The 11,980-nt window shown below is 53.7% G+C and overlaps 1 protein-coding gene across 1 annotated transcript; it reads right to left on the bottom strand.

The window, feature by feature from the left end:
- Positions 1–774: 774 nt before the first annotated feature.
- On the bottom strand, positions 775–2,295 carry GPR101 (G protein-coupled receptor 101). Its single transcript, XM_039217136.1, has one exon. The coding sequence runs from the start codon at positions 2,293–2,295 to the stop codon at positions 775–777; it is 1,521 nt and encodes a 506-aa protein (XP_039073067.1).
- Positions 2,296–11,980: the final 9,685 nt, after the last annotated feature.

The raw sequence follows: 11,980 nt of genomic DNA, 5'->3' as shown, positions 1-11,980 counted from the left end.
GGACAATTTTCCACTTGGATGGAATGACCTCGGTCCTAGCCCATGCACAGACCCAGGGTTTTACAGAAAAGAAGCTAACTGGTTTAGCCTCTTGGGTGTGTGTTATTTTTCTAGCTTTTCCCTCAGACTAGCTTCCCATTTCCACCATGCCTTAATATCCTCTTCCACTTTTCTGGATCCCTTTAGAGGATCCAGAAACCTTCGTGGTATTATAAATACACGATACCCTTTCTTTTAGTTTCCAAAATAGTCTTTGCACCAGACCGTGGGTCTCTTCGGTTTAGAACTTGGCTCATGCACTGATCAGTCAGTCAGGCCCTGGTTTTGGGGCTCCATGAATGACGAGGTCCACTGCTTTTCCTTCAGTTGAACGTAAGCTGTAGCTCTTACCCCTAATCTCTTGACCCGAGGGCCTAAAAGTCCCCAGGTTCACGGGCATCATCTTCCTCTTCTTTTTCCCTCAGAGCAAAAACTAAGATTTGTAGCTCTGGAGACAAATGCAGGTCTAAAGTGGGTAGCCCTCGTTGCTTTAAGAAATTGAGAGCCTAATCATTTGGGGGGGGGCGGAATTTCAGTTGGAATCCTCAAGTTCGTGCTCTGAGGGGCACACTTTTAAGGGAAAGCTCCAGTTCCTACGTCTTCCATATATTTATCTATCTATCGTGTGGTAAGAGGGATATGTGCAACACCTTTGCCTGAAATGGTGCGGGTTGGCATTAATGGGATTGTGGGTGGTCCATGTGAGACAGCTCAAGGCTTGCCTTCCAGCTGACTTCAAGGCGAAGTGGCGGAATCACGAGAAGGGACCGTCTTGCCTTCAGTCCCTCCCTCTGTGCCGGCTTCCGTTCCGGGCAGGTCCGGGTGGCTGGCTTCTCTCGGGGGCCTTTCCTTGCAGAAGAACTTCTTCAGCATGTCTTGGATTTCCTTCTTGATGGTCTTGTGCATGTAGCCATAGATGTAGGGGTGGATGCAGCACTGAAGGAAGAAAAGCCAGATTATTATGGTGATCACCCACTGGGGTACCTTGGTTTGGACATCCACCCACACGGCCAGAACCGCTAGAAAGCAGTAGGGCCCCAGGGAGAGCACGTAGGAGAAAATGATGAGGAAGATCACTTTCGCAGCTTTGCACTGGTAGCACCTGGGCAGCGGAGGGTCGCTGGCGCTGTTTCGACGACTCGGTGGGAGGCTGTCGGGGATGTTCACTGCCTCGATGTCGATGTCGTCCTCGCTGAAATTGATGCCATCCTCCCCGAACTCCACATCATCTTCGCCCAAGTCGATGTTGCACTGGCCGAGCTCTGCGCGGCCCTTGTCCGCCTGTGCGCTGCCCGCAGGTTTGCCGTCGCCTTCCTTGCCCCCCGGGCTGCCTTCGCCGGCCCCCAAGCTGCTCTCTTGGACCTCCTCGCTGCCCTTGGCCTCCGCACTACCCGCACCGGTCTCCACGCTCCCTTCCTTGGCCTGTGTGCTGCCATCCTTGGCCTCCACGCCACCCTCCTCGGCCTTGACCTCACCTCCGTCCTGGGCCTGGGATGCGTCCTTCCTGTCTCCCTCCTCGGCCTCGGTCTCCACTCGATCCTTGGCTCGAACCTCCAGGCTGTGGCTCTTGACGTTGTAGAGCAGCGCGTGCTGCCGCCGGGCCGCACCGAACACCACGGAGTAGCAGGCGATCATGACCACCAGTGGGAGGATGATGAAGGACACCACGCTGAGGATGGTGTAGCTGGGGCTGGCCCCCCAGATCATGGAGCAGACAGCGTTGCGCGGGTCAAAGGCAGCCTGGCCCCACCCGTAGAGGGGGGGTGTGCTCTGCAGGATGGCCACGATCCAGGTGCCGTAGAGGAGCATGTAACCCCGGCGGGGGGTCATCTTAGCGGGGTAGGAGAGAGGGTGGATGATGGACAGGTAGCGATCCACCGACACCACCACGATGGTGTTGACGCTGGCGAAGGCGAACAGGTGAGTGAGGCTCACGAGGGCGGTACAGAAGTGGCTGTTGAGGGGCCAGAAGAGAGGCACGGAGGTGGCCACCACCCAGGGGGCCACAAGCGAAATCTGCAGCAGGTCGGTGACGAGGAGGTTGAAGATGAAGCGGTTGGTGACCTGCAGCAGCTGCGGCTTGCGCTGCAACACGAGCGCCAGCACGACGTTGCCCACGAAGGAGGCGGCGAGGAAGACGAGCAGCACGCTCGAGCGGATGATGCCGTGCGCCAGGCTGATGGGCATTTTGGACAGGGGCACGCACGTGTGGCTGCCGTTGCTTTCGCGCGTGCTGTTGGTGCAGGTGGACGTCATGGCGACGCAGGGCGGGCAGCGAAGGTGCGCCGGGCCCGCACGAGGTGCCTGTGCCAGGGACCAAAGAAACACGCGGGCCGGGTTAAGTCACCCCGCCTAGAGGCCCCCCTCCGCTGCGGGGGGGCCCCCCTTTCCCGGGACCCCCCGCCGCCCCAGCCCGCGTGGCCGCGGCCTCTCGGAACCTCCTCTTACTTTCTGGGCCCCTGTGCTCCTCTCTCCCGGGGTCTCGCCCCCTCATCCTCCTCCCCGCGCCGGGCCCTCTGCGGGCGCGCCCGCGCGCGCCCGCGCGCGCGCTGCGTCTCTCTCACACCGTCTCTGCATCTCTCCAGCGATCTCTCCCGCTGGCGCATGCGCTGTCTCTGCCTGTTTACGTGTCGCCGTCTCTCTCACCCTAGTGTCCCTCACTAGCGCACTTGTCATGTGTCTCTTGGGGTGTATGGCCGTGGCTCACCGTTTTTCTCCGACTGTCTCGCCCGCCCGCCCGTCCGTGTCTCTCACTCTGTCTCTCCTTCCCAGTCTCTGGCTAGCACGTGCGCGCTGTCGGTCTCCGTCAGTCTGTCGTTCTCTCTCCTGTCTGTCTCTTCATCACTCCCGTCTCTCCCTCCAAGTCTCAGTCAATGTCTCTATGTCTCTGACTCAGTCTCCCTCCCCTCCCACCCACACCCGCGTCCTCTTTCGCAGCGCACTTTCTCTGTGCCGTGTGTGCACGTCTCTCTCGGTCTCTCTCCGCCTTTCTCCCGGCCTTGTCCCCGTCTGTCTCTCCGTCTCCTTCTGCTGCGCTCCCGTCTGTCTCTGTCTCTGTCACTGTCTCTCGCTAGTGCGTGCGCTCCTCCCTCTTTTCCCAATGCGGTCTCATCTCTCCCTCTCTCTCTCTCAATCTCCTCGACAATCTCTGTGAGTCCCCGGCGCACCTGTTCACTGTCCCTCGCTGCATGCGTGTCCCTGTCGGTCTCCGTGTGTTCCCAAGTCTCCTGCTTCCGCGTCTCCCTCCGTCTCTTCTCTACCTCTGTCTCCCCCGGGTCCCCCTGCGGTTTCTGTCTCTCCGTGCGTGAAGTTCCCTCTTTATCGCTGCCCGCCTGTCTCTCGCCCTTGGCTCTAACGATCTCTGCTGTCTCTCCGAGTTGTCCCTGTCTCTCGTTGCTCGGGCTGTCTCGCTAGCGGGTGCACTTAGAACGTCGGGTTCTCTGTCTCTCCCTCGGGCCCCGGGACTCTCGCGGAACACTTTGTATGTTTCAGCGCGTGAGCGTCTCTGTGTCTCTCCATTCGTCTCCGACGAGCCCTCACCTCGGTTTTTCTCGGGCCAGATCTCTGTCTCCGATCTCTATCTCTCGGTTGACTATTTTGCCATGGAAACCAGCTGCCGCCCTGGCTACCGCGGGCTCCGGCGGATAAATCTCCTAGTTTCTCAGCGGCGCAGCCGCGGCTGGATGCAGGGAGGATGCCTCCCGCGACCCCCTCCCAATTCGGCCCCCTCCCCGCATCCTCCAGCCCTCCCTCTGCCTCTCGCGGCGGCGGTTGCGGGGATGGGGAGAGGGAGCTCGGGGGAAAGCCGGAGAGGAGGCAAGGGTGCCGGGCCGGTGGGAGAGCCTGAGAGAGGCAGAGCGAGAGACACTGGGAGGCAGAGAGAGAAAGAGAATGAAAGAAAGAAAGAAAAAATGAGACCGGGAGAGACAGAAAGAGAATGAGAGACAGAGACAGGCTGAGAGCCCACCCCGAGAGGCAGAGAAAATGACAGAGGGGGAGAGGAATGGAGACAACGAATGAGAGAGACAGCAAGCGAACGGAGAGGCAGGGAGAGACAGAGACCGGGAAATCGAGGCAGGGAGACTGAGAAAGAGAGGGTGGGGAGCGGGGGGCTGCGCTCAAGAAGTGCGAGGGCGGAGGCGAGGGCCGCGGGAGGGCGATCGGGGCGCACGGCCCGGGGGGTGGGGGGGGGGCCGCGCGGCTGCCGTCGGGCCGCGGCGGACAAGGCGTCCCGGGCGCCGGAGCGCGGGGCCCGGGGGCCCGGGGTAGCCGGGCCGGGCCGCTTACCTGTTGCTGGCGGAGGCGTCTCGGCGCGGGAGCCGACGCGCGCCGCTCCCTCGGGGACTCGCCGCGCTCGTCCGGGCTGCCTGGCTGCCGAGGCGCCGGCGGCGGGGAGCTGGCTGCGGGGCGCGGCGGGAGCGGGGCGCCGGAGCCCGCACGTCCGGCCGGCGCGCAGCGCTGCGAGCTCTGAGCGGCGGCGGGGGCGCGCGGCGTCTTAAGGCGGCGCGGGGCCCTCACCTTGCGGCGCCCCCCTCCCCTCGGCCCCCGCCCGCGCCGGTGACGCACGAGGCCGCGGGCGCCCGGAGCCGCGGGGCCCGCAGCGGGGGTGGGGGGTGGGGGGTGCGGGGTGGGCGCCGCCGCGCAGTGCCCACCGCGGGCGGCCCGAACTCGCCAAGACCCACCTCACAGACCGGGGACTGTCGCCGGCACGGATTTTCGTGCAAGCCTGTGCCTCCCTTGCCCCCCACCCCTCCGGATTTCGCGCCAGGCCCCGGCCACAGACCTGCACGGTTCCTCCAAAGCGGAGCAGAAACCTGGTCCCGGAGCCCTCGGGCCTCCACCTTTGAAGACCACCACCCCCTCCTCTCCCTTCCCCCCCACCCCCCCACCCCGAAAAGTAAGACTTGCCCCCGGGCCCGAGAGAGGAATGGTGACTTTGATGTCACCAATTTTTCACAATTTTCTCTAGCTTCCAACAAGAGCTGAGCAGCAGTTCCTTTCCTGTGGGTTTCGGGAGCTTTTCGTCTAAGTGAACCGGCTTAATTATCCACTGTATTATTTGGTGGGAGTCTGTCTGTAAGTCCCCCTCCCCCGCCTCCCCCCTCCACGCCCGGGCAGCGTGTAACTGTGGTAAGCTGTGCACCCAGAGACTACCCCGGAATCCTCACCTCAGCCTTAAATGCTGCTCTTCCCTTCATTTTCCAGAGACAGAAGCCAAAGCCAAGAGAGAGTACCTACTTGCCCAAGTTCAAGTAAATGTTGCACCTGCTTTATTAACCAAGCCTTTCTGGTCTCCCTCAAACACATATGGGCGCTTGCTGTGTATCATGCCTGGGCAGATACCAGGGCATAAGGCATTCCCCTCCCTGCCTGTCCCCCCCCCCAAAAAAAAAGGGAAAATCAGGCTTGAAAAGGTGTCGCGGTCCCGGGGTCATTTGCATCTGGCCCCCGAGGCATGAGGAAACGTTTTTTTCTAGGTCCTACACGAAGGCGCAGCACTGGCAGAGATAAGGCTGCCGGAGGGAGCTGGGGCCAGGAGTGGCGGCCGCGCCTGAGCTGCAGGAGGTAAGCTGGCAAAAACGGGGCAGGGGCACATGTCGCAGGGCCTCCGTGCCAGGCTGGGGACTGGGGACTGTATCCTGAGACCCCTGGAGGGCTGTTACGGATTTGTTTTCTTATGAGCAATTTTGAACATACCGGAGTGTAATGAGAATAATAAAATTGCCCCCCCCCACCATGTTCCCACCATCCAGCCTTAACGAGGACAAACATTTTGCCATTATTGTTCATTGATGGTTTCTGTGCAGGGTGATGGGATGAGATTTCTGTTTTCCCAGGGTCTTCTAGAAGCAGGGCTAGGGTGGGGGTGGGCGGGACATTGACTGGAGGCTGAGCAGAAAGGCTGTGGCAGGGGACAAGTTGGGCCTCGATAGGTCACAGGGAAGGGGCTGAGCGGAGACCAGAGTGGCAAAATGGACAGCGGCGAGGGAGGAGGGCAAGGAGGCGTTGGAGAGGGTCGAGATTCTGAGTTGGTTGCTGGCCTCCAGAGAGTTGCCCCCTCCCACCCCTCACCCCTACACCCCATGCCTTCTGGCCGGGGAGACGAAGCAGGTGTGTCTAATCAGGCTCCAGGACGCTCTTTGGATTTTAAGTCCTACGTTTGCTGTAGATCATGTGTCTTTTTTTCTGCTAGGCCTGATTTTATCTTCCCAAGGTTGAACGGTATAAACCTGGTCGTTTTTCCCGGAGACAGTTTCCATGATAATCACTCACAGTTATTCGTTCCTAGCCTCACACCGGCCACGGTGCAGACTCCTGAATGGTATGCACTGTCGAGTGGCAGGCCGCTCAGGCTCGATATTTTAGAATCACCTGGGATGCAGTCAAGCTGTGAGAAGTGGCCAGAGATACAGGCCAGGCCAGTCCATCCTCCCCTCTCCTCCCCTTCGCTGCGGGCCAGAGAGCTCCCCGGGTTGCTGGGATACTTCGGGGGACAGGAAGCCGACCTACAGGTACATATTAAAGGTGGAGGCCTCAGGGTGGCAGGCTCAGGGAGCCTGCGGTGTACCTCTGGGTGCTAAGCAGGATGAGGTGGGCGCGGAGGAGCCTGCGTGGGATGAGGCCTCTGTAAGGCCTGTTGGTGAGAAAGAGCCAAGGAGGCTCTGAGAAAGAAATGAAAGTCACTTTTCTGTACAGGGAAATATTTGAGGGCTGTAAATCCTCAGGTGTCTCTTTCCTCTTATTCCCGCCAGGCTGAACTGGAGTTGGCGTCCTTGAATTTCAAAGGCTTTCAAGTATCAGCATCCCAACTGGAGGTATGTGGGGGGCCTTGGAGAATGTGCATTTGGCTTTGGGCCCTGCAGGCTCTGATTCTGATGGCCTTGGAGGAGTCCTTCAATGGACAAGACTTTAGATTCTGGAGAGGTTCTTTGGGATGCGACAAGGAGAGTTTGGGGTGATGGCCCAAGACGTCACCTTGTCCTTTCCCCCTACCTTCATAATTCAGTAGCAGCAGAAGTCAGCTCAGGAGAGTGGTATTAATGAGGCCGGGCTGGAGAGCAAGAAGCTTCTAGAAAGGGCTCTAGGGCCTGATCACAGTCAGACGCTACAACATTGGTCAGTGGTATGCCAGCCTCATCTTGTTCACCTCATCAGACTGCCTTGCTGCGCGTACGAACTGCTCGATGAGGGAAATCACAGGCCCATAACCCAACCAGGTATTGGTTCTAGAAACATGGGAGGTGCAAGGGGCCTTGAGTGCCTACCGTGGGTCAGGCCCTGTGCTTGCTCCCTCCCCTTTAATCCTTGAGGAAACTGCAGGTTACAGAGGAATACAGTATTTTTAGAATCCAAGGTATCATATATCATTAAGAAAGAAAAGCTGCAAATTTAACTGTCACATCACTCATAGCAATATACATCTTGACTTCAGTGATGCTAAAATGAAAAAAAAAATTGAAAGGGTGCTTCAGAATCGGTGTATGATAGCACCACTCCTGCCCTCACAGAGAAGTGAAATGACTTACCCAGGCCACACAGCAAGAGAGCGTTGGAGCTGAGAGGTAAAGCCTGTTCTGACTCCAACACGGGGACATTTCCTAGACTGCTTCCTGGAAGGCCCTAGAGGCAAAGCAGAAAGACCCCCAGAGGCCCAGCTCAGAAAAAAATGTGTGGAATCCAGGTGAGCTGCCAGAATTGTGGGAAGACAAATGCAGGCACGTTGCAAATGGCTTCCCGTCATGGGGTCCATGGCTCTCAAAGGTGGTGGAAGGACAGAGGTGGTTGATCTAAATTCTAAGTCACACTCCTTGCTTAGAGGGTTCATAATCAGTGGGGAATAATATATAGTTTTGTTCTGGAGTGCCTACCCATCGGGGCGTTTTGGGCTTTTTCATGTTAACAGCTGCTCTGGTGTTCACTTGAGGCTACCCCTGGAGGTTGGGTTTGCAAAATCCAAGGGAAATTAAGTACCATCTGGGAGTGAGCTAATATTGCCCACTCTGAGGGCTTGGGCAGGACAGGAGGTCTGGATTTCAAACTTATGTCTATCCAGATCAAATGGTTTGGAAGAGAATATCGGCGGAAAACAACTGGATGGGTTAGAAATGAAGAGGGGGGGACCTGATTTGTAGTCCTAATTCTGTGGCTAACTTGCTGTGTGACTTTGAGATGATCCCCTCCCCTCTCTGGTCTCAGTTTTCTTAATCTACCAAATGAGGCAAGGGCAGTGTTAGATCATCTCTAAGGATCCTCTCAGTTTCTGACTTTTGATTCCATCTACTTTCTACCAGGGTGTTATTAACCCCCTCCCCCCCAGAACTGGGGCACTGGGTGGCTCAGTCGGTTAAGCATCTGACTCTTCATTTTGGCTCAGGTCATGATCTCACGTTCATGAGATCGAGCCCCGCCAGGCTCTATGCTGAGCGAGCATGGAGCCTGCTTGGGATTCTTTCTCTCCCCCTCTCTCTCTGCCCCTGCCCCTCTCACATGCTCTCTCTCTCTCTCTCTCAAAACAAACAAACAATCAAAAAAACAAACATTAAAAAAATCCTCCAAACAAGGGGGCCTAGGTGGTTCAGTCGGTTAAGCATCTGACTTCAGCTCGGGTCATGATCTCACTGCTCGTGTGTTTGAGCCCTGCGTTGGGCTCTGTGCTGACAGCTCAGAACCTGGAGCCTGCTTCCAATTTTGTGTCTCCCTCTCTCTCTGACCCTCTCCCACTCACGCACTATCTCTTTCTCTCAAAAATAAATAAATGTTAAAATTTTTAAAAAAATTCTCCAAACTAATCCAACCCAAATATTTAAAATGTCAAATCTGGATTTCTATTTCTCACAATGGAAGAGTAACAAAGACTGGATTTACCCTTCCACCTTAAACAACTAAAAAAGTGGACAAAATATATGAACTAATAATTGTCACACACTGAAACACAGAAAGTTCAGCACAATAATCCTCAAGAAAAGAGATGCAAATGAAGCAAGCCCTACAATTGGCCCAGTTTAACATTGAAAGAGTTTCCAGGCTGGGAATCCATGCTGAACCTGAAAATCTGCCTAAATTGAGGAGACAGAGTTTAGAATTCAGGGAGGCGAGGGTGGCCAGCATTTGCAAGGTAATATAATAGAGAGGAGCTTTCCAGAGAAAGAGAGAGAGGGAGGAGTGAGAGAGAATGACACCCAAAGATCAGTAAAAGGGACCCCTCAGAGTTTTGACCAAATACTGATCAGCACATGTGTGTGAGAGAACGACCCATGGTTGGGGAAAGAATGACTCAAAAGGAATAGATAGAGTGATTTCTAGGGCTGACACATGGCTGGCTATAGCTCAGTTTCCCAGAAGTCAGAGAGAAGAAACCTCATACCATACAGGGTATCAGGACTCAGAAGGGGATTGTGTTAGTAGTGGCACCAAATTAACCCTAGTCTAGAGTTTGTTCTGATCTCACACAGCAAAGCTTAAAGTCAAGCTTTGGAAAGACTGAACAGTTTCCAAGTATCTTTACCACAACTCATAGCAAGGCTCAAAACTATTTAAGGGAGTACAAAAATCATCTAGCACCCAATGAGCTAACATTTGCAAAGTCTAAAGTCCAAGAAAACATTGCAAGGTGTGCGAAATAGGAAAACATGGCCCATAATGAGAAGAAGACTCCTTAGCTAGAAAACAGACACATATGATAGATTTGGTAGACAAAGATATGAAAATGGTTTTTTAAAAAATAGACTCCATATGTTCAAGAAGGTAGAGGAGAGCATGGGCATTAGAAGGAGAGACATGGAAGAGAGAAAACAGACTCAAACCTTACTTCTAGAGATAAAGAACATAATGTCTGAGATAAGAAATACACTGGATGGCATTGTTAGCATGTTAGAACTGTGGAAGAAAACTCTAGTGAACTTGAAGACACAGCAATAGAAACTGCCCAAAATGAAACCGAGAGAAAAAAGGAGCAAAGCAGCAGTGAGCTGTGGGACGACTTCAAGGGTATGTAAAACCCCAGAAGGAGTTAGGGAGACAGAAATATTATTTGAAAACTTAATGGCCAAAACTGTCCCAAAGGTAGTAAAAAGGATACACCCATGGATCCACGAGCCTCAATAAAAGTCGAGCACCAGAAACCTGAAGAAAGTTGTATCACAGCATCTCCTAATGCCTGTTCCTCCATATGGTTCATGAGGATTTGGAGGGACTGTAACCTTCATGTACTGCGCTTGGAATGTAACATAGGACAGCCACATTGGGAAGTGGGTTGGTTAAAAAAATGTTAAGTATACACCTACTGTACGACCCAGTCTTCCCACTCCAAAAAGAAATTAGAACATTTTCCTATGCAGCGAAGTTCACGAATGTTTATAGCTCCCTTATTTGTAACAGATAAAAACTGACAACAGCTCTAATGTCTACCAACAGGCAAATGGTATATTCACACATTGGAATACGATTCAGCTAAAAAGAGAACAAATTGTTAATAGACATGGCAGCATGGGCGAATGTCAAAATAATTATGTGGAGTGAAAGAAACCACACGAAAAAGAGTACAAACTGTGTGATTTCATTTACATAATGTTTCAGAAATGCAGACAAATCTAAAATGACCTAAAATGGGGTGCCCGGTTGGTTCAGTACAGTGAACAAAGAACTCTTGATTTCGGCTCATGTCATGATCTCACGGTCGTGGGATGGAGCCCTGTGTCGGGCTCTGTGCTGAGTGTGGAGCCTGCTTGAGATTCTTTCTCTCTCCCTCTGCCCCTCTCCCCAGCTCATGCACTCTCTTTCTCTCTCTCTCAAAAAAAATATATAGTTACATAAAGCAAGTCATTGGTTGCCTTGGAGTGGGGGAAGGGAGGGAAGGGGAGTGAATTATGAAAGGGATACGCAGAACCTTTTGGAGGTGATGCAAATGTTCATTATTTGCACGGCGCTGATGGTTTTGTGCGTGTCAAAAGGTCATCAGATTGTACTCTTCGGATATGTGTGGTTTAATCTAAATATTATACCTAAATAAAACTGTAACTACAAAGGAGCCCCTGTCAAAGAAAACCCCAGGACGAGTGGTCTGTATCTCCAGGATCCCGCCTTGAGCATTAGAACATCGGCCTTTCTCTGAGGGAATCCTGAGGCCCCCCAGCACCCCTGGCTTTGCTATCATCAGCCCACCCTTGTGTTCTAGTAATCAGTGTCCTTGCCTCACCTTCCTTCTTTGATGGGAGCACAATGTAAGCTCTTCCCAAATGCTTGCAGAATTGTGTCCATCCCTTCACGGCGGACTAACAGCTCCCATTTACGGAGGGCTTACAGTGCACCTAGCACTGCACCTCTCTGAGCTCATTTACTGAATGCTGTGAGACAGTGCTACCTTCGGCTTCATCTGATAGATGGGGAACCAGAGCCTTAGAAAGGAGCCATGACTTACTTAGAGTCGCCCAGGAGCAGGCAAGGTGAAAATTTGAATTTAGGGTGCTCCTGGGGGGCTCAGTCAGTTAAGCATCTGACTCTTGATTTCAGCTCAGGTCATGATCTCACGGTTTGTGAATTTGAGCCCCACATACGGCTCAACACTGTCAGTGCAGAGTCTGCTTGGGATTCTCTCTCTGCTCCTCTCCCCTTCTCACATGTGTGTGTCCGCTTGCTCTCTCTTTCTCTCTCTCTCTCTCTCTCTCTCAAAATACATAAATAAACTTTAAAAAACAGTAAAACTTGAATTCAGGACAGACTCTGACTTGACAACATGGACACTTAGCTGCTACACAATTTTGCTTCCCTGTTGTAAGCAGCTTTTAAAACATACCACTGATGTGCAGGGAACTTTATACACCTTATCTCATCTAATTTCCCAATGGTCTTATGAGACGGGTTTTGCCAATATTTCTTATCTTATAGATGAGAAAACCGAGGCTCAGAGAAGCTATGTAATTTGCTCAAAGTCACCCCAATAGCA

This window comes from Hyaena hyaena, unplaced genomic scaffold (assembly GCF_003009895.1).
Source record: "Hyaena hyaena isolate Hyena2069 unplaced genomic scaffold, ASM300989v1 scaffold_669, whole genome shotgun sequence".
Taxonomy (NCBI): Eukaryota; Metazoa; Chordata; class Mammalia; order Carnivora; family Hyaenidae; genus Hyaena; species Hyaena hyaena.
This window is presented reverse-complemented; position numbering and strand designations above follow the sequence as displayed.